This window comes from Ascaphus truei, chromosome 9 (genome assembly GCF_040206685.1).
Source record: "Ascaphus truei isolate aAscTru1 chromosome 9, aAscTru1.hap1, whole genome shotgun sequence".
Taxonomy (NCBI): domain Eukaryota; kingdom Metazoa; phylum Chordata; class Amphibia; order Anura; family Ascaphidae; genus Ascaphus; species Ascaphus truei.
Genome location: NC_134491.1, coordinates 26,582,288 through 26,605,803, shown reverse-complemented (window position 1 = coordinate 26,605,803; position 23,516 = coordinate 26,582,288). Strand labels below are relative to the sequence as shown.

At 45.3% G+C, this 23,516-nt stretch overlaps 2 protein-coding genes across 2 annotated transcripts; both read right to left on the bottom strand.

The window, feature by feature from the left end:
- Positions 1-3,635: 3,635 nt before the first annotated feature.
- On the bottom strand, positions 3,636-5,155 carry LOC142503229 (uncharacterized). Its single transcript, XM_075615389.1, has 2 exons — positions 5,059-5,155; positions 3,636-4,693 (listed from the first exon to the last, which is right to left on the bottom strand). The coding sequence occupies exons 1-2, from the start codon at positions 5,153-5,155 to the stop codon at positions 3,636-3,638; spliced, it is 1,155 nt and encodes a 384-aa protein (XP_075471504.1).
- An 11,419-nt stretch (positions 5,156-16,574) lies between these two features.
- On the bottom strand, positions 16,575-18,725 carry GPR25 (G protein-coupled receptor 25). The gene has a single exon (XM_075614012.1). It carries the CDS (start codon positions 18,351-18,353, stop codon positions 17,262-17,264), a length of 1,092 nt encoding a protein of 363 aa, XP_075470127.1. The 5' UTR covers positions 18,354-18,725; the 3' UTR covers positions 16,575-17,261.
- Between the last annotated feature and the right edge of the window lie 4,791 nt (positions 18,726-23,516).

Here is a 23,516-nt window from a genome sequence, read left to right as displayed (position 1 = left end):
GTCTGTAAAGCGCTGTGTACAACTAGCAGCGCTATACATGAACATGCTCATATTATAATTATTATTACTCTTATTATTATTGTTACATAGTTTCGACAGTCATACGTTCCATTACACAATAGAATACACAAATGTGTTAGCAGAGTGGGAATGGTTGTTATATATAAAACACACCATGCCATAAAATGATAGTAGTCATTAAAGAACACTCAATAAAAATTCATGAGGCACTATTTTGCAACATCATTATGTTAATTAAGTGCTTATGAAATATAGGCATAAGGGTATCACATTTTTAATTGTTTGTTAATAAGCGCTGCAAGCAATATAAAATTAGTTCCATATGTAGTATAGTAGTCGGTGACTCCTCCTCACAATCATCTCATATAAAGGTAGACTCTTCTGAAATCATACATTGATCCGATTGTATCTTCCCTGACATCTCTGAAATACAGCAAACACATGATGGTCAAATATGGCACCTTACTATATATGTATCCGTGACAACGCGTTACACAGCTCTATATGATTGTGTACATACACACGTCACTCACTTATATGTTAGAAGTACAAGTGTACATCAGTATGTAATGTTTCTTTAAATTTGTAGCAGGCATAACTATGTATATGAAGTGAACGTTGCCTGTATACTGAAAAATGTGCGCGCACATCTTAGTGTGCGCACGCACTTCACGCTTGGCTGCACTAACTGTTAGCGCATGCGCAAAACAAAGCGTACGTTGTGCGTTCAATACATCTTGGAAATACCATTAAACATAAAATCTTTATTTCAAATACAATGAATACGAAACTACATTCGTTCTAAACGAGTACATCTGTATTCTTTTTAAACAGACGTGTTTGGACAGAAAGGACGGCCGATAACACAATGCGCAAATGCAATACGTGTGACGTCATGTTAAACCAGCGTGAAACGCACGCTAACACTCCTCCCACTCAATTAACATTCGGCTAACGCCCAGTTGACGCCTACAAACACTGAGCCGCACACATGACACACTGCAGTTACCGTTACTATAACAAAACATGACAGCCAATAGGCTTTGAGGCGCGCACGTCGCTTGGGGGCGGGACTTACATCCGTAATCCTTTTTAAGGACGCCTTGGGCCATGACAAGGGTCCCACGTCATACGTGGGGGACCCGCTTTTAAATGTTGCATGATAACAAAACAGGTATGTGTTATAGTTATGTTAAAATGTTGCTAATATGGTTAAAGGGATAGGAAAGTACGTATATTTATTCCGTCAGCAATGTGTACTACTCTTTCAGGTTATACTATATTGTATTCGGCAACAATTTCTTTGTGATCGCTACATGTTATGCAGTCTGCAATGTTACGCTGTATCCACGCATTGAAAGGGAAAATGGTGGTTAAAAAAAAAAAAAAAACATTTAAACGCACAGTCAACGCATAACGGTTGTTATATTTACCATTCTTCTAGAATTAACTCTTCGTCTGGCTGCAACTGCTCGCTCCAGAAATGCAAGGCATTTTCATCCACGCTTGACCCACCCGCTGAATCCAGTATGACACACATCTCCTCCATGAAGCGCTCATAGGAATCGCCACTGCTTTCTTCAAACAATTGGTCGGGAGGTAGGTTCATTTCTTCGGGTTCCCATTCCAATGCATTTTCAGCTGAAAGGCTTGGTACATAATCATAGTACTTTTGTTGTTGTACAATGTGGGTTTCAGGAATGGAGGGTGCAGATATTGCAGCAGGTATCGATTCACACGGAACAGTAGTAGCGGATCCATTGCTATTGGCATTAGGAATAAATATGCCTTTCACAACAATATATGTGCCCTCTTTCAGGGTAAAATGCTTTTCCTTTGCAATCTTCCAGAAACCATAGGTGTGTTCTAGCTTATCCTGCACACGTTCAAAAAAGTCATTAGTTGATAAAGTGAATCTTATTGAGGAATTAAAATTCCGCGCATGCCTACGGACTTGGTAATAAGGATATTTAGCTCGAATCAAATCATAGATTTGGCGTGTGCTTGCTTTGTGTCCGCGACTGTTCAAAATTGCTTCTGAAACCATGTACTTATAACCTAAGAGGGGATTCATATGGTTAACGAATTCATCAGCCATGTCAGAGTAGCACAAAAGATGTGTGCAGTTCTGTCTTCTTTGCTCATCAAAATGATTCTGCTCAATGGCTAACAAATTCCTGTATTTCGTTTTCAAAGTCAACAAAAGTAACTACTTTTACTCCTTATTTCAAACGCCAATTGGATGTGTCCTTTTAATTGGTTTAACTTTAGTGGTTAGTGATAGGCGAATGTGGGAAAAACATGTATCATTTTTTTATCTCGTTTGTGAAAACATTCCTACACTTTTATTTCAGTAACATTGAGTTTTCTAGAAAAATAACAAAGAGCACTGTGTGAAAATAGTGCTTAGACAGCCATATCAGTAAATACACACACCTGCAAAATGAAATGTTTTTTTCCCACATACATTTCTGTGTGTATTTGAACTTCTGGTTAACTACCTGTCTGCATGAGTTTAAATACGTGTGTATCTATATATATATAAATATATCTCTCTCATAAAAATATATATTTATATATATATAAAGTGTATATTGTACTATATGTATAGTGTGTGTGTGTGTGTGTGTGTGTGTGTGTGTGTGTGTGTGTGTGTGTGTGTGTGTGTGTGTGTGTGTGTGTGTGTGTGTGTGTGTGTGTGTGTATATATATATGTATATATGTATATATATATATATATATATATATATATATATATATATATATATATATATATATATAAATATTGTTTTTTTTTTTTTTTTTATATTGCAGGAGTACACACAACATATTGATGGCAGTAAGTAGGCCTTGTATGAAACCTATTTAAATGGTGATAAACATGAGTGAATTAAGTAATAAACATTTGTTTGCACCCAATAATGTTAGAGGCTCACACTTAGTATATTTGTCAAACATTAGGCCTGTATTATTAAAATAGTGTGTTTTCACAAGGAAGCATGAAGTGTATGTTTTTTGTAAATACATCTATACCAGTTTAGATAGTACTATATATACACACACACACACACACACACACACACACACAGTGTGTGTCTGTGTGTGTGTGTGTGTGCATATATCAATACATACTACATATATTTTAGTATAAATTCAGAGATGTTCTTGAAACAAGAACACATAAATGATTAAAGGACAACATTACAATGGCCACCAAAGGTAAGTAATATTTAACACAAAATCCTGCTGTACACGTACAAGAAAGATGTTTGCAGTTAAATATGTGCTTTTATAATTGCATGAAAATAATATGCACATGCAATGATTACATCAATTAACACACCCAAATGCAATGTTTTGCTGCAAAGTCAATGGCAGCTTCTCTAAACTTAGCAACTGGCTCCTGGTGGACCATTACTGAACAGACGATTAAAACATAAATATTTATAACACTATTCATTAATTAGGAGTGTTAACATTTCCAAATCTTCACGTGTACAAGAACATACTTGAAAGTTTGGAAACAACACAGTCTTCAGCATACATACAATAGTAATTAGATAATCTGAAGTCAACAAAACAAGGCCAAAGACATATTTTCTGAATTATAACATTTATTTTTTTTGTTCCTTTTGCGAGCGAGTAACAGGCCTGCTTGTTGTCTCTTGAATTTTCCTTTTTCTTTTGCCACCAACTTTAGGCACAACAGAGCCACTTTGAGTGGCCTCTGGCACTTCACGGGAAGGGCTTGTGGCCAGTGACTCACCTACAGGGCTTTTGGGCAGTGATTCACCTACAGGGCTTTTGGGCAGTGACTCACCTACAGGGCTTTTGGGTAGTGACTGTTCACCTACAGGGCTTGTGGCCAGTGACTCACCTACAGGGCTTGTGGCCAGTGACTCACCTACAGGGCTTTTGGGCAGTGATTCACCTACAGGGCTTTTGGGCAGCGATTCACCTACAGGGCTTTTGGGCAGCGATTCACCTACAGGGCTTTTGGGTAGTGACTGTTCACGGACAGGGCTTGTGCCCACTGACACATGTGAGCAAGTTGGTAGACACTGCACAAGTGATGGTTGGTCTGTTTCATGTGTGTCTTGTTTTGTTTTTGTCGCCTCCTTTGTAGGTGTCTGCTGCTGAATTTGTACAGATGGCAGCGGTAGGATGTCATCAGGAACCTGCACAGCAATGTCTGCTACTTGACCGGTAACATTTGGGCCTGGTGAATGAATATCAGATGAATGTGGTGAAAACTGACCTGCATGAACAGATCCTGCCTGTGAAGTGTTGAATTGTGGTACATTAGTCATTCTCCAGTAATTAGCTTGTGTTTGCTGAACAACTAATGCTTCGAATGAGGTGTTGATTTTTTGCAACTGTTTAGGCACTTCAATGAAGACTCTGTGGAGATGTGCCAATTGTGAAACTGTTTCTTCTTGCAGTGCAATCATCCTTTCCAGCACTGTCATCAGGTCAGAATGGCGACGATTTTCTGCTTCCACAATTTTTCCCTCAGAAGCTACAATTGCATCATATGTGGTATTTGCTGGACGTTTTGGCGGTAAAACAGTTTCAATTGGAACCTCTTCATGGTCACTTGCTTGTATTTGTGTGTCTATGGCGGCGGCGGCGGCATCATCATCATCATCATCATAATCCTCTTCATCATGTTCTACAAATAAATGTACACATTATTAAATGGCATGTTAATCTCTGCTGTGTTACTATGTAATTCTACTGTGTCAAAAGAAACAACTAACATGTTTCCATACGTTTTATAACCTCACATTAAAAACTACCTTGACTTAAGAATAATGTTTGGACTCAGTATGAAATATGAGTGAATGAAAACTTGCTGTAAACTCACAACTCCTACATGATAGTTAACATCACTAACACAATACATGTTGGCTTACACTTCATTTTCACATACACTAAGTAATCGTATTTAAAGAACATGTGCAAAACAATTAATGAACATGACAACATAACATATAGAAGAGCACATATTATATGGCCACCAACTGATACACTCACCTTCTAGGTGTGTTGAGCTGGCTGACCCAGGTGAAGACACTTGTTCCCTCTCAGGTGACACATGTCCTTCAGGGGCAACTATATATAACAATAACATAAGTTTTACATTTACATGTGTAAATATTGAACAAACAGTTATTGTATGTTCTGTATTTATGAGTACCTAACAGCATCATTTCCTTAACCCAAAATGTGTGTGTGAAAGTGAACATAAATAGTTGTAATAACAATGTACATGCCTGCGTACTTAGAACTTTTGAGTTCCCTAACATAAAACATACTATGTTTCTGCAGTAATGCGTGAGGATAAATAGATTAAATTTGTACATAAAAATCATATGTTGTGTAGTGATATCAGTATCATAATGTACATAACTATCATGAGATGACCATTCACAATGGTTATCATGAAGGTGGTCATATTGCAAAAAGTGTTGTTTTTGGTAGAGGATATGTGTGGTACATTAATAGAAGATGTGGCACACCTGAATGTGGCTGTGACTCAACAAGACAACACATGCTGTGTGTGATAATGTGTCGTTGATAGTAGTTCAACTATAGATATGAGTGAACTAATGTGTGACGTACGCTTTGATAAGTAATGAGTTGTTGGGGCATTTAGTAGCTAAAGTGAAGCTTTCAAATGAGTGTGATTAACTTCAGTTGTGCTAGTCAGGTTGTAAGAACGGTATTCCCTTCCCCAAAAAGCCTAATCAGCCACACCTTTCAATTACTTGAAACAGGTGAAAATGGTGTGAACTAAGTTGACCCTAAAATGAGGCTGTAATTAGTGTGTGTGCTGAACCCCACCCCCTCTGTTGAAGTGTATGCTGTGATGAGATATTAATTGCAGCTGCTTTAACACAATGGTAGATGAGCTAAATAGTCGTGTGCAGTTTTTAAGTTATGAAAACAATGACATAAAATATGATACGTGTGCCTCATTATGCTGTCTGTATATGACTTAAAGCAAAAATGGACCTTTTCATAAACAACTATAGATGTGTTAGTGCAAGTGATGTTTGTAGGCCGTTGCATGCAATATATTTGATGCATGCTTAAAATAGGCAGTAATGTCATGTTTGTCGGAGTACATTAAATAAAATACACAATAATATTATACATATTTATGTTCTATACCTGTAGCTAGTAATAATTTCTCATTAACATGTGTTACACATGTGTACTACCCTGTTGTTCCCCATCTTCGGCCACCATCAATTGCTTCCACTGCAGCAATGCATTTTGGGAATTCACATGTAAATGAGCACACAATGGCACGTGCTATATTAGTTACTGCTTTTAGTAGGACTACAACATATATGTCTATTTTGAGATATATATATATACAGAATCAGACATATACATATATAGATGCAGGTATGCTTATATTGTGAAGACAGTATAAAAAGCAGTGTAAATATGCAAAATAACTGTAAGCAACGACACGCCTAGTACATTAATATTTCTCACCTGGTGGAAATTGTGAGGGATAAATTCCTATATCACGGTCACCAGGTAAGCCTTCCACGACGACGGGAAGTAATTTTGCCCGAAGCAGCTCCTCCAATGGACTTAATATGAGACGTTGTGGTGTCGGCCCACCTCCAGTGCCAGTAGCATGCACGCGTTGGTGTTGTATTTTCTTTTTCAATTTGGACCTAATATCATCAAATCTCTTGTGACAATTCCGCTTGTCCCTCACATGATTCCCACACGCATTGACACCAATGACTATTGTGTCCCACATTTCTTTTCTGCTTGCTGAACTTGTCCGCCCTTGAAAAACATATAAAATATATGAGGTAAATTAATAATAATAGAAGCACCAGTTTCCTACACTGCTAGCTGTTCCAAGAGATAGCAAACATGCTGTTTTATGTGTAATATGTGAAGCACATGAGCATTCACTACTAAACCTATACATGTAAGCAAGGTTGCATTCATATTGTATGCAGTTATGGCAAATTGACCGCCTGTGATTAGTTGTCCTTGTAAGGCATGATAAAAAGCTGTGTTTCCAGACTAATTAACATAGAAAGATATTCTGAACCCATATTTGCATATGAACAAAACTCAGATGACCTAGGATTACATGTATTTGAATAATAAATGTAAAGGTACACTTACCTAGTAAATGTCCATATATACTGTCATAGTGCTCCAGAATGCCAGTGACAAGAGCTGTATTTTCCTGGTCATTGAAGCGAGGATTACGTGGCTTCTCCACACGTTTCTTCCGAGCAGGTTTAGGGTCAGAGCTTGGCTGGTGCTGACTGGACTCTCCTTCTTCCAATGGAAGAGACTCCAAAAGCTGCCCACCAGCAAGCACGCCACCACCATCCACCCCATCAGCAACTGCGCCACCAGCAGCACTCACAGCACCAGCACTCCCACTCCTAGCACCAGCACTCCCACTCCTAGCACCAGCACTCCCACTCCCAGCAACAGCACTCCCACTCCCAGCAACAACACTCCCACTCACAGCAACAGCACTCCCACTCACAGCAACAGCACTCCCACTCCCAGCAACAGCACTCCCACTCCCAGCAACAACACTCCCACTCCCAGCAACACCACTCGGTGCACCAGCAACATCACTCCCCTGAACAGTACGTTCACTCCGACGCGTACTCGCACGAGTAGCACTCCCACTCCCACCAGCATCACTCTTCCCACGCTTTGCGGGCATACTTCCAGCACTCACAAAAAATAGACAATAAATGTACAGCCAATCACACGAAACACTTCCACATATAAAACAAGACAAAAATGTAAACAAAACAACAATGGACAAAGCTCACCCAATACACAACAAGTCTCTCCGTCAATATGCAAATGTTCAATCAGCCAGCTCTGTGCGTCTCTCTCTCTCTCACTCCCAACAACACAGAGAATGATTAGCAGTACACGTTGCCTTTAAATATGGCGCGCAATCCAAAACATGCTTGTTTCGCCTGATTCAGCAAGATTTGTGATTGGGCAACCTATCAGCACCCCGCCACGCACGCCGATACACCTGTGTGTGATCGGCTAATCATCGTGAGAGTGGGCGGATTTGTTTTCGGGTTGATTTTGAATGTATTCGGCACTTACTGCATACGGAGAGGAAAAATCGCCATTAACATGACTAATCGGTAAGCTTGCCGATTTCACTTAATCGACGCTTACTGCATGAGGCCCTTTATGGGGTTTGCAGATAATGAAATCTATGCACTAATACATGCTCCATGCGTTCACATATTCAACGTTAGCTTTATATTATTACTGAAGTCGAATGTATTCTGGGAACAATTTCACAAAACTAAGGAGCAAATAGTCTGGGAAAATCTGCAAATTATTCAATTGTCTTAATCTATAGTATTAACACTGACCCTGCTATTCTTGTCAGATATAATGTTCTATCTACAAAGTCAATCCACAGTGTTATACACACGTAAATAAAATCTATAATAAAGAAACCTAGAATGGCGATTGGAATGTCAGGGTGAAACTATGGCAAAGGGAAAACACTACTCAGCATTTACCACGTGTTGTATCCGGAGACTGAGAGAGGAACGTTCTTCTCACAAGTGTGCTACAAATGTGATTCCATCAGGCATCTGCTGGGATAAATTAAAATACTCACTATATGGAGTACTCGGGCACACAAAAGTGGACTGTAATAAGGACGTAGTCTGTAACCTGTGTTCAAAGAGTGGACATACCTTCAGAGTGGATACCTTCAGAGAATGTACAAATACACAGCACAACAACCCTGATCTGGGAAACATATACCGTATAAGAGAAGATATCGACAAGTCACTAAGACAGGGGTTGACTGCACCTGTGAGGCAAGTTTCTATTGACATAAATATGAGCAAAGAAATGTCACCTACAACTGAGGAAAATTTAACGGGAGACATCCCAGCAGCCACTACAGAAAGCCTATCTACCAAAGAAAGTCCAACCCTGATGGATACGAATGGTACAACCACCGTACAATTACAAAATAGATGTCCTACTATTAACATTCCAAAGAAGCACCAGCAAACAAGGGAAGCTTGCACGAGATATAAAGCCCAGCTGTCATGGAATGTACATCAGGCAGTGCGCAAGATGATGGATTTCAGGTGGAAAAGGAAGAAACATTTAGATCAGGAGTGGCCAACTCCACTCCTCAAGTGCCACCTACAGGCCAGTCGTTGACAGCCTTCTGATTGAGCCACCTATGCTGAAGTAGGGATATCCCTAATACCTGGCCTGTTGGTGTCCCTTGAGGATCAGCGTTCCCACCCCTAAATTTAGATCTATCACTGCCAGAAATAAGAAAAGGTCGTTTTGAGGTTCTGCACAGTACTTGGGGTGATCAAGTGGAAGAAGAGGAAGAAAAAGCTTCACAACCAAGGAGTCGTTCCACAGAAGCTGTTCTGGAGGACAGCGTGGAGGGAAGCAGTCACACCTCCATGTCATTCAGAAGATGGGGTTCACAGGGGGACAATGTTAGTTAATGTAACACCCCTATCCCACCCAGCTGCATAGAGATAGGGTGTACATGAATAACAGTCACTTATACTCTCCCTGACAGGGTTTAGACCTGCTCATAGAGTGTTAGCTCAGTTGGTTACCTCTTATCTCAGGGTCGTCTTTGTGTGGGGTCAGGCCAAGGCTGTTTAGAATGAAGTGCAGGAACAATAGAATAGAAGGGCGCCAGGAACTTTTCAACAGACACTTTGGGGCCTATGCTATAAGAAGCGATAAGGCACTTATCGCCAACTTATCTCCAAAAAAGCCTACATCAATACAGTAAGCCCCGATAAGTCAGCAATAAGAGACCTTTTCGGCAATTTTTTTTTGCAGAGAAAAAAAAAATAGCCAAACGCGCGGTGATAAGCCACTTATCGCCAGTTTCTCAAACTCGTGCTATTCTAGTAGCCCCGATTAGCTTATCGAGGCAAATCGCCGCTCTAGAATTGCGATATGGGAGAGGGAGTGGCTCAGTGAGTAGAGACACAGACTGGCACTGAGAGTTTGAAGCAGGGGAGCCTGGTTCAATTCCCGATGTTGGCTCCTTGTGACCTTGGGCAAGTCACTTTATCTTATTGTGCCTCAGGCACCAAAAACATATATTGTAAGCTCCACGGGGCAGGGACCTGTGCCTGCAAAATGTCTCTGTAAAGCGCTACGTATAACTAGAAGCGCTATACAAAAACATGCTATTATTATTATTATTATTATTATATTTCCTCTCCAAATCGCGTCGCTAGGAAAAGTTGGCAAGAAGGTGGTGAGAAGTTGCCGATAAGCAGCGAGACTAAACTTAGAAAAATAAATAAATTTTTCTTGCATCGTATTCATGCCGGGAGTCTCTGGAGCTGATATCTATTAATATCAGCACCGAAGACCCCCGGCATCAATCCCATGAAATAAAAATGCATTTACAGTTAACTTCATTAACTTAGCTGCTAACCGCTTCAATATATACACCTCCCCATTAGATTATTTTATTTCATGTATTATTTCTGGCAACGGAGGACATGGCCCTGCAGTATGCTGACGAGGACACCCTTCAGAAGGTCAGGGGTAAGTGGAAAGGTTTTTATTTACATTATTATTGCTGACTGGTTAATAATGTTTGTTTTAATAATGGGTAAATGAGCTATCATCCATATCTGGATAATAGTTATTTTGCACATTACTGTATGTGTTTGGTGGGGCGGAGGTGTATTAATGGAATTGTATGCCACATTTATTTTTTTTACAACAGGATTGGTACTGCAGGCTAGCGGGGACCCACAGGGACCACCCGAGGACCCCCGGACACCCACGGGAACCACCCGGGGACCCTTGTGGGGCCCCCAGACACCCATGGGGATGACCTGGGGATCTGCAGCACCCATGGGGACCTCCCAAGGACCCCGTTAGGGCCCCCGGATACCCATGGGCACCACCCGGGGACCACCGCAGGCCTCTGGTATGAATCCTGTTTTAAAAAAAAAAATTATGGTTTCATGTGGGGCAAAGGGGTGGGTTGTGTATTGGTGATTCTAACATATTGTAATGTTTATAGTAGGACTAGGAGAAGTAAGGATCTTCACCTACACTGGTGCTACTAGGTATATCAACACAGAGTCATAATATCAACAGCAAGTCCGAGACAATGTAAGCCATGAAACAGTAACCGACACTGCACCATATGTGTATATATATGTAACAATAAAAAGTCCTGCTCACAATGTAGCCCCGTTACAAACCGAAATGGGGAATCTTAAACCGTGTGACCGGGGGTTAGTGAAGATGGAAACTACACTCACCCCGTATGGTACACGGACATCAACCCGGCGGTGTAGGCGGCTGGAGCCGTAAGATGATACACTGGCTGTCGGAGAATGTACACTCACGGTAATGACGTCTCTATGGTCTCGGAATGGCGTGGCGTGCTTCAGTACGGAAGTAGATGAGAGGAGGAATAGAGTAGGAACTGATCACAGCAAAAAAGTAGGGCTGGGGGCTTGTGTCCAAAACTAAGATAATTTATTAAATGCGCATATTAGCAAGAAATGGCAAAAAAGGTCCTCTGACACGTTTCTCACCCGAAGGGTGCTTTATCAAAGAGTGACCAGACATGGGGACAGAGGGGGTGAATGAAGGGAAAAGTACCCACTTCACTCACCCCCTCTGCCCTCTATAAAGCAGATATTGTGCCTTAACCCCTCCATTGCCTTAGCGGTTATCCACTAAGGTAATGAAGCTGCTTTAATGTAATTTTTATTAATAGTGTGCGGGAGAAGGGGGTCTCCTGAGCTGAACTGCATTGATTTCAGCCTCGGGGACCCCCTGCTTCCCGAGATACAGGCCCCGTTATAGGGTGTCGGTATCTCCTATGCATTGAAATATCCCGCGTCACGTGACATTAGGAATCAATTGGAATTCCCACACACCCCTGTCTTGGGATTGGTTATCTGCCCTTCTTATACTGGGCTTTCCATTTTCCTCATTGCTGAGCATAACCCAAGATTCACTTGGATGTAACTGTGTTTGCCACACGCTACATTGCCTTAGCCTTGCCTTGTTCCTGAGACCTGCTGCATTCACCCCAGGCAGGCGTCTGCTATTTGGTTCCTGTACTGAAGCACTGAATCCCCAGTGCTAGTCTTGCCTTGTTCCTCAGACCTGCTGCATTCACCCCAGGCAGAGGTCCGCTTCCTGGTTCCCGTGCTGAAGCGCTGGCTCTCCAGTACCAGCCTTACCCTGTTCCTGAGACCTGCTGCATTAACCCCAGGCAGAGGTCTGCTATCTGGTTCCTGCGCTGAAGCGCTGGACCTCCAGTGCCAGCCTTACCTTGTTCCTGAGACCTGCTGCATTCACCCCAGGCAGAGGTCCGCTTCCTGGTTCCTGTGGCCTCACAAATTTCAATCATGCCCACATGAGTGAGAACTACCTACTACCACCACGTGACTAGGCAGTACCTTATCTTGGCAGGCCCAAGTATGGACCTCGTGGATTGAGGGTAGTAACATATTTCTGGCACTTTTGGGTATTCTACAGCTATTGGGCACCCCAGGTCTGATCTCAGCAGCACCTCCAAATGTAACACTGTCAACCCCCCCCAATCGCAGATAGAGTGCATGTGATGGGAGTCTATATGTATTACTATGTGTGGTGCTTTACCTGTCAGGTTCACAGGAGGCCTGAACCTCTGCCAGTGAGAGCCTGGGGTGTATCCTCTGGATCGATACTCACAATGTACAGCACCTCCACCTGTGTAGGATTCTAAGGGTAGAATGACCCCTGACACAGGACCCACATACAGTAACCAATACACCGGAGTATATATATATAAAACAGTTTACTGTATATGCTGAACAACAGAACAATTACATATCATCAACGGTGTCACTCTGTAACACTAATGGCACAACTACCCGGTCACCTCGCAGAACTTTGTATCCCACCCAACGCTGTGTACCCCAAGTCCCAAGAGTCACACAAGAGATCCACAACCCCAACCTTAGGCGTGATCAGCGCCGTACTAGATAAGGTATACTGGTTGGTGCACGTGTAGAGATGGTGGTTCCTGTCGGGTATGTCCACACCCGGATGCGCAGATGCTTGCTTGGAATCCCTTGCTCTAGGAGATAATCGAAGGCACCTCCGCCTCTTTCTCAACGGTGGGTGGCTCCCGCATGGAGTGATCCACCTTTGGACAGTCTCTACCTCTGCTACGGCAGAGGATAATTCACCTTCAACACAAGGCCAGGATATCCACGCTTCCTGGCTGGACCCTCACTTGTCTAGGTTCTACAGGACCCTGTCCCTATCCTAAGGGGAGCACCTGCAGCAACCACAAGCTGAGGTGAGTTGGGGCCTAGCTGGGGCCTAAGGGGGATGTCTGGCCTAGTGCAGGAGCCACTTGCTCCCTGCACATACCCACCCTCCCCTGTCTGTTTCCCAGCTCCAACTAACTTCCTCTGTTTGAGCGCGCTAATCATATCCTTCCCCCTCAGGGAATCCTGTAGCCCTATTGGCTCCCTGGCGTCAGGTGACCTGTATGCCCCTAAGCATCCTGGGACTGGTAGTCCCTTGCAGACCTCTTTTGCATTGGGGCCGCGTGCGCGATCTGCACTGCGCATGCGCGAGTCTCCTGGTACCTGCACACTCATGTAATGGCCGCCGCATCGCCCTAACTGCACATGCGCGAACTGGGGCTGGCCCTCCGCTACGGAGCGCCTCTGCTGCCACTTCTCCTTCACTGTAATGGCCGCTGCATCGCGTCTGCGCGTGCCTATCGCCAACCGCAAATGGCCGCCGTGTCTTTTCTGCGCATGCGCGGACACAGTAAAGATGGTGGCGCCTTGCCTCTGACGTCGCCGGGAGACCCCGGCGACACACTCGCCCCTGCAGTAGCCCCCACCCTGGCAGAAGTAAAGGAGAGGGAGACAATGAACCGGGGAGCCTGAGGGGACCTGGCTACATATATAAAGAGTGTTAGTAGTACTCTGGGTATGTAAGCCAGGGCCAGCCTGAGCGTGAGAAATAAAGGATTTCAGACATTTAACCCGGAGGTCCAGGTGGCAAAGCGAGAAATGAGTCAGGACGGGAACTTTAAATGGGTGATGCTGGCGGTGGCAAATGAATCATCAAGGTGACACAGAGGTCACGTTCTCACAGACCTGACACGGGGAAGGTTTATCTGCAGCGGTGGCTGAGATTTCTCGCACTGGAAATCAGCGCAGCGAGAGGGGACAGTGACAGAGAGGACATGCAGGGCTGTACTGTGGGGTATCGGCAAGTCCCTAACACATTGCTCTCCCGTCTCAAACTGAATGACGGTGTTTATACAGCATCCTGCACCACTTGTTCTGCTAACACTGCATCCTGCGCTCCCCTCTCTACACGCTAACACTACATCTTGAGTTTCTCTCTCCCTCTGCTAACACTACACCCTTGAGCTACCCTATCCCTCAACTAACACTGCATCCTATTCTCCCCTCTACCACTGGTAACACTGCACCCTGTGCTTCCCCCTCCTTCTAACACTTGTACCTGCGCTCCTCTCTTCCTCTACTAACACTGCATCCTGTGCCCCCTTCTCCATTTGCTAACACTGCACCCTGCTCTCCTCTCTCTTTCTGCTAACACTACACACTCTGCTCCCCTCTCTGCTAACATTGCACCCTCCACGCCCTCTCCGTCTGCAAACACTGTACCCTGCGCTCCACTCTGCCTCTGCTCACACTATATCCTGTTCTAACCTCTACCACTGTTAACACTGCACCCTGTGCTTCCCCCTCCTTCTAACACTTGTACCTGCGCTCCTCTCTTCCTCTACTAACACTGCATCCTGTGCCCCTTCTCCATTTGCTAACACTGCACCCTGCTCTCCTCTCTCTTTCTGCTAACACTACACACTCTGCTCCCCTCTCTGCTAACATTGCACCCTCCACGCCCTCTCCTTCTGCAAACACTGAACCCTGCGCTCCACTCTGCCTCTGCTAATACTGTATCCTACACTTCTCTCTCTCATAACACTACATCCTGCACGCTCCTGTATCTCTGCTAACACTAAATTCTGCTCCCCCATCTATCTGCTAACTCCGCACCTTGAACTCACCTCTCTGCTAACACTATCTTGCGCTCCCCTCTCCCACTGCTAACACTGTATCCTGCGCTCCTTCCTCTCCTAACACTACATCCTGCGCTCTCCTCTATTTCTGCTAACACTGCATCCTGTGCTCCCCTCTATTTCTGCTAACACTGCATCCTGTGCTCCCTTCAATTTCTGCTAACACTGCATCCTGTGCTTCCCTCTATTTCTGCTAACACTGCACCCTGTGCTTCCCTCTATTTCTGCTAACACTGCATCCTGTGCTCCCTTCTATTTCTGCTAACACTGCATCCTGTGCTTCCCTCTATTTCTGCTAACACTGCACCCTGTGCTTCCCTCTATTTCTGCTAACACTGCACCCTGTGCTTCCCTCTATTTCTGCTAACACTGCACCCTGTGCTCCCCTCTATTTCTGCTAACACTGCACCCTGTGCTCCCCTCTATTTCTGCTAACACTGCACCCTGTGCTCCCCTCTATTTCTGCTAACACTGCATCCTGTGCTCCCCTCTATTTCTGCTAACACTGCATCCTGCGCTCTCCTCTATTTCTGCTAACTCTGCATCCTGTGCTCCCCTCTATTTCTGCTAACACTGTATCCTGCGCTCTCCTCTATCTCTGCTAACACTGCATCCTGTGCTCCCTTCTTACTCTGCTAACACTAAATTCTGCTCTCCCTTCTATCTGCTAACACTGCACCCTGAGCTCCCCTCTCTGCTAACACTGCACCCTGAGCACCCCTCTCTGCTAACACTGCACCCTGAGCTCCCCTCTCTGCTAACACTGTCTTGCGCTCCCTTCTCCCACTTCTAACACATAAACCTGCGCTCCTTTCTCTCCTAACACTGCATCCTGCACTCTCCTTCACCTCTGATAACACTGTATCCTGTGCTTCGCTCTCTCCGAACACTGCATCCTGTGCTCACCTCTTTATCTGCTAACACTGCACCCTGTGCTCCCCCTCTGTCTGCTACACTGCATCCTGCGCTCCCCCTCTCTCTGCTAACATTGCACCCTGCGCTCCCCTCTCTCTCTGCTAACACTGCACCCTGCGCTCCCCCTCTCTCTGCTAACACTGTGTCCTGCGCTCCCCCTCTCTGTTAACACTACACCCTGCGCTTCCCTTTCTCTGCTAGCATTACATCCTGCGCTCCCTATTTCTGCTAACACTGCATCCTGTGCTCTCTATCTCTACTAACACTGCACTCTGTGCTCTCCTCTCTGCGAACACTGCACCCTACGCTCCCTTCATCCTCTGCTAACACTACGTCTTGTGCTCTCCTCTATCTCTGCTAACACTGCATCCTGCACTCACCTTTCCTTTCTGCTAACACTGCACCCTGCACCCTCCTCTCCACTAACACTGAAACCTGTGCTCCCCACACACTTATTTATGACTCCGGAAAAAGAATACAACCATTCCAGGTAAGATTATTTGTATTTTGGTTTCAGTTTAATGCTTGAGAGATTTTGCTCTGCATGTATACAGTATACCACTCTGCATATAATACAGATAAACACTGCACTGCATATTATACATAAGCCCTATGTATATTGCTCTGCATATTAGCAATGTATTGTTTTACTCTGCATCTCTCGCTCACGCTCTCGCTCTCTCTCTCGCTCTCGCTCTGTCTATATATTCAGATAAACACTGCTCTACTCTACATATTAAAGTGATGTATCTTTCTCTGCATATTTACAGATCAGTGTTTCTGATATCAGATCTAAATATATTCAGAATTATATATAGAGAGAGCAATACATGTCAGTGTATATTACAGATACACACTGCTCTGCGTACAATACAAATATACATTGCTCTGCATTTACAATACAGATGCACACTGCTCTGCATATAATACAGATGCACATTTATCTGCATATAACACACATAGACACTGCTCTGCATATAATACATATATTTTGTTCTATCTAGAGTAACAAAATAGAGACGTGCATGAAAGGGGTTAATTTTAAGGTTAAACATTAATGCTGGCAATGCACTCTAGTCCTTGTAGTCCAAAACAGGGGGGGGCTGCAAAGGATTCTGGATCGTGCCAATCCTGGCTCGCCCTCTATGCACCTGGTGTTCAAAATGGCTGCCTTCCCGCACCCTCAGCCACTGCCAGTGAAGGTGCTGCCACTTTTTGCACTGCTGGAGGCAGCACGTGGGCTCCAATCACAGAGGCGGAAGAGCAGAGCCACGTGGCAGGAGGAGGGCAACCGCATCAGCGTCAGCTGTGCCCTCCGTCGGAAGCCGGAATCTAGCAGGGCGTAGATGAGGGGATTGGCGCAGCTGTTGGCGAAGGCCAGAGCTGCAGCAGCACTCAGTGCCTGGCGTATCGCCACCCTTGTTGGGCAGGGGAGGCCGGGCCCGAGCTGGGACACAGCGGCAACAGCACTGAGCGCATTGTAAGGGAGCCAGGAGAGAGAATACGCTGCAACCACACAGAAGACGATACGCAGCCAGCTGTGTCCTCGCTGGGGCCTTGTCATGCCCACGTGGGCTCCCTGTTGGCCTCCAAAATGACTCCTCAGCCGCCTGGTCACAGAGCAGTAGCAGAACAACACCACAGACAAGGGCAGGATGAAGGTGAGCAGGATGGTGGCCATCTTGAGGCCTACTTGGAGAGATGATCCCTCATGCTCCACGCAAGCCCCGCTGTCATCATCGAGGTGCCGGAAGGCAAAGGATGGTATGCCAGAGAGGAGGGATACCACCCAGACTGCGCAGCAGGAGCCAAATGAGCAGGTCCGGGTGCGGAGGGGTTGTGACTTCTGTCCCCTGACCACGGCAAGGTATCGGTCTACACTCATGCCGGCCATGAGCAAGGAGCTGGCGCAGCGGGTAACAGCAATAGTGAAGCCACTAGCACGGCAGAGGTGGACCCCAAATGGCCAACGTCCGCCCAGAGCCAGGGAGGAGGCCCAGAGGGGTAGCGTCAGAACAAAGAGCAGGTCGGAGGCTGCGAGATGGAGGATGAAGGTGTCTGCCAGCCGCGAGCGCCGTCCGGACAAGATGGCGATCACCATGGTGTTGCCGAGAGAACCAAGCAGAAAGAAGGCAGAGTAAAGGGTGGGGAGGAGCCAGCGTGCGTAGGACAGGTCCTGCGGTGGGCAGGTGTCCCGCGTCTCGTTGGCGTAGTCATAATCAAGGTTGTAGTAGTCGTAGGCGTAGTAGCCAGAGGTCAAGGATTCCATGGTCATTGTTGCAGGAATAGTAGACAGTGCAAGATGGATGTGCAGTGACAGCAGTGTGTGGGGTCAGTGCAGGAATAGCAGAGAGGACTACCGTACAGGATGGAGGAGCAGTACCAGTACTGTATACTGTATGTGCAGTGACGGGTACCAAAATATTAGATTGGTGTGCTGTGTGTGCAACCAGGAGTCAGCCACGCGCTGTGTGTGTGCAGTGAGGGGTCAGATATAGTAGTTCTGTGCTCTATGTGTGTATGCAGTGAGGGGGATAGAATAGCAGAGCCATGCGCTGTGTATGTGCAGTGAGGGGTCAGATATAGTAGTTCTGTGCGCTACGTGTGTATGCAGTGAGGGGTCAGATATAGTAGTTCTGTGCGCTATGTGTGTATGCAGTGAGGGGGATAGAATAGCAGAGCCATGCGCTGTGTATGTGCAGTGAGGGGTCAGATATAGTAGTTCTGTGCGCTACGTGTGTGTGCAGTGAGGGGTCAGATATAGTAGTTCTGTGCGCTATGTGTGTATGCAGTGAGGGGGATAGAATAGCAGAGCCATGCGCTGTGTATGTGCAGTGAGGGCTTATATATCCCTCCCTCGAAAAACATGTTTTTCTCTCTGCCTTCCTGTGGTTGTATACAACCCTCTCCTGTATACCCCGTCACACCAATCCCAGCGCAGGGAGCACATTACTAACCCCCTCACACCTGTCCTCATCATACCTAACGTGAATCACAGCATCACTACTATTTCATTTATTAACTGAAGATACTCATTTTAAGCTTTGGTCCCCACTTGGACTGACGCATTAACCCATAAACTTCTCCCTGTGTCTGTATATAGACTGTCAGCTCCTCTCCTTGTATCTGTATATAGACTGTCAGCTCTTCTCCCAGCATCTGTATATAGACTGTCAGCTCTTCTCCCAGCGTCTGTATATAGACTGTCAGCTCTTCTCCCTGTGTCTGTATATAGACTGTCAGCTCTTCTCCCTGTGTCTGTATATAGACTGTCAGCTCTTCTCCCATCGTCTGTATATAGACTGTCAGCTCCTCTCCCTGTATCTGTATATAGACTGTCAGCTCTTCTCCGTGTATCTGTATATAGATTGTCAGCTCTTCTCCCAGCCTCAGTATATAGACTGTCAGCTCTTCTCCCATCGTCTGTATATAGACTGTCAGCTCCTCTCCCTGTATCTGTATATAGACTGTCAGCTCTTCTCCCTGTGTCTGTATATAGACTGTCAGCTCTTCTCCCTGTGTCTGTATATAGACTGTCAGCTCTTCTCTTTGTGTCTGTATATAGACTGTCAGCTCTTCGCCCTGCCCCTGTATATAGACTGTGAGCTCTTCGCCCTCCCCTGTATATAGACTGTGAGCTCTTCGCTCTGCCCCTGTATATAGACTGTCAGCTCTTCGCCCTGCCCCTGTATATAGACTGTCAGCTCTTCGCCCTGTGTCTGTATATAAACTGTCAGCTCCTCTACCTTTTTCTGTATATAGATTGTCAACTCTTCTCCCTGTTTCTGTATATAGATTGTCAGCTCTTCTCCCTATATCTGTATATAGCTTGTCAACATAAATACATCTCTCTGTTTGTGTATAGAGAACAGCATATGTGCGGTTCTTGTGTTTGTGCAGAGAGGGGGGGGGAGGGGAATAATACTTGATTATAGTTCTAAATATATATACCTAGCAAACAAACATCTTACTAAGAAATCGCTTTGCAAACCGCAACTTGTGTGAAACAAAGAACTATAGCTCATTTCAGGCAAAATCCCAGCTAACCACAAGACTGCTGTATGTATGTATACTGTGTATAGATAATCAATTAAAAAGAAGACGAGATTAAGTATTACACATAATAATACTATACATAATAAGATATATACGTTTATGTGTGTATGTTTGTGTGTGTATATATATATATGTATATACACTATTCTATAAAAACAGAGAGATAAATATAATCCATATATATATCAGTTAAAAAAAGCGTTATATCATATATATATATATACAGGCAGTCCTCGGTTATCCGACACAATGCGTTACTCAAAATGGCGTTGGATAGCGAAACGTTGTAAAGCGAAACACATTTTCCCATAGGAACACTGTTTAAATGAAAGGTTCCGTTCCTGAAGGCATTTTTAATGCTAAAATACACAAAATATTTTACGCAGACAATAAGATATGCAGCACACACACAAATTATATAGTGTATATACTGTATTATATCTTATACTATATTAGTGAAAGCACTGTATGTTTGTTTGCCTGCCTGCCTGCCTGCATGCATGCCTGCCTGCTGGATGTCCGGTGTCCCTAGCGGCAATCTCATTGGTCCCTTGGCCCGCCCGCCCCCGCACACCTCTCATTGGCCTCACACACTCACACCACCCCCTTGGCCCGCCCCCCACACCTCTCATTGGCCTGAGGCGGAGTGACGGGCCAAAGGTCCAAAAAAATAAAACACACACACACACACACACACACACACACACACACACACACACACACACACACACACACACACACACACACACACACACACACACACACACACACACACACACCTCTCTCCCCTCTCCAAATCACCTTTTCCCCCTCCCCAGCGGCATCACCTCTTCCCCCTCCCCAGCGGCATCACCTCTTCCCCCTCCCCAGCGGCATCACCTCTTCCCCCTCCCCAGCGGCATCACCTCTTCCCCCTCCCCAGCGGCATCACCTCTTCCCCCTCCCCAGCGGCATCACCTCTCCCCCCTCCCCAGCGGCATCACCTCTTCCCCCTCCCCAGCGGCATCACCTCTTCCCCCTCCCCAGCGGCATCACCTCTTCCCCCTCCCCAGCGGCATCACCTCTTCCCCCTCCCCAGCGGCATCACCTCTCCCCGCTCCAAATCACCTCTCCCCGCTCCAAATCACCTCTCCCCGCTCCAAATCACCTCTCCCCGCTCCAAATCACCTCTCCCCGCTCCAAATCACCTCTCCCCGCTCCAAATCACCTCTCCCCGCTCCAAATCACCTCTCCCCGCTCCAAATCACCCCTCCCCGCTCCAAATCACCCCTCCCCGCTCCAAATCACCTCGCTTCCCGCCTCCCCGCTCCAAATCACCTCGCTTCCCGCAGCTGCCACGCGGCGCGTAAGATGGCGGACCCCCTTCCTCCCTCGCGGCGCCGAGTCAGACGGTGGCGGCGGCCGGAAGTACAGGTAGGTGTCGCTCCCCACCTCCGGCGCCAAACGGAACTGAGAAAGGGCGCATCAACTGAGACGTGTGTGTGTGTGTGTGTGTGTGTGTGTGTGTGTGTGTGTGTGTGTGTGTGTGTGTGTGTGTGTGTGTGTGTGTGTGTGTGTGTGTGTGTGTGTGTGTGTGTGTCACTGTCCACTGCCCCCCCCTCCTATCCACTGCCCCCCCCTCCTGTCCACTGCCCCCCCCTCCTGTCCACTGCCCCCCCCTCCTGTCCACTGCGTCCCCCCTCCTGTCCACTGCGTCCCCCCTCCTGTCCCCCCTCCTGTCCACTGCCCCCCCCCCTCCTGTCCACTGCCCCCCCCTCCTGTCCACTGCCCCCCCCTCCTGTCCACTGCCCCCCCCTCCTGTCCACTGCCCCCCCTCCTGTCCACTGCCCCCCCTCCTGTCCACTGCCCCCCCCTCCTGTCCACTGCCCCCCCCCCTCCTGTCCACTGCCCCCCCCCCTCCTGTCCACTGCCCCCCCCCCTCCTGTCCACTGCCCCCCCTCCTGTCCACTGCCCCCCCCTCCTGTCCACTGCCCCCCCCCCTCCTGTCCACTGCCCCCCCCCCTCCTGTCCACTGCCCCCTCCCTCCTGTCCACTGCCCCCCCCCCTCCTGTCCACTGCCCCCCCCCTCCTGTCCACTGCCCCCCCCTCCTGTCCACTGCCCCCCCCCTCCTGTCCACTGCCCCCCCCCCTCCTGTCCACTGCCCCCCCCCCTCCTGTCCACTGCCCCCCCCCCTCCTGTCCACTGGAGGGAGGGAGGGGGGGGACTGGATTGATGTGAATGGGGGACAAACAGAGAGAGGGGGGAGGAGAGAGAGGAACGGGAACATTACATCCCGGGCAACGCCGGGTCTCTCAGCTAGTATATAATATAACATAATATATAATATAAAAATATAATATATTATATAGTATAATATAGTATAATAGATATATTAAATACACATAAACAACTTTGCAAAGCGTCGTAAGAGCTTTGGATAGCCGTTTTGGCATTGTAAAAATGAACATAGGTATGCATTGCACAGTGTTGGATAAGCCATTCGTTGTAAAACGAGGACTGCCTGTACATGTGTATGTGTGTGTATATACAGTATATATATATATATATATATATATATATATATATATATATAAATATTGTTTCCAATTCAAATAAGATAATGGTTAGATAGATAGATAGATAGATAGATAGATAGATAGATAGATAGATAGATAGATAGATAGATAGATAGATAGATAGATAGATAGATAGATAGATAGATAAAATATTACATATAAATGTATGTGTGTAGATATATATTTGTAAGTTGAAAGAAGATAAATAATATATATCATTATGTATGTGTGTGTATATATATATAAATACAAAGTATTTCTGAGTGTATATATATTTACACACATAAATACTTTGTATTTAAAAGTACTAAGCATTTAAAAACAGATTTGTAAACTTACACACTCATTCAAGTTTTAAAATACACTCCGTTTTTTATATACCAGAAATTAGTAGAAGTGAGTAAAATGAGTGACTTTATAATATGGCTTACAAATAAAGCTAATAATATATTTAAATACATATATCACTTAAAATATATTAGTAACAATGTCAAAATAATATTTAGATAATATATGATGATAATAAAAATTATAATAATTATTATAATATTTACATTATGTATGTAATAATGTAAAGTGAAATCTAAGTAACGCGACAGTGTATAGAAACATATTTTAAATACATTAATAATATTATTATGGACAATTTTGTTTACATAACATGTGATCTGCAGTAGTCTTATAATCTGTGATGCAGCCTGAAGTATAGGGTTATTTAATGCGTGTACATCAATATATCTTATACATATAGTTACATATCACCATGCTCATTAAAATAATTCATAAAAATCAGTTGTATAAACTATTCTCAGGCAACAAAACTGAG

What these genes read in the sequence shown, in the direction of transcription:
- LOC142503229 (XM_075615389.1), bottom strand. Translation starts at nt 5,155, where the DNA reads ATGTTATTGTTATATATAGTTGCCCCTGAAGGACATGTGTCACCTGAG. An exon ending in CAGCTCAACACACCTAGAAG is followed by an intron (nt 4,694 to 5,058) that starts GTGAGTGTATCA and finishes ATTTATTTGTAG; the next exon opens with AACATGATGAAGAGGATTAT.
- GPR25 (XM_075614012.1), bottom strand. Translation starts at nt 18,353, where the DNA reads ATGACCATGGAATCCTTGACCTCTGGCTACTACGCCTACGACTACTAC.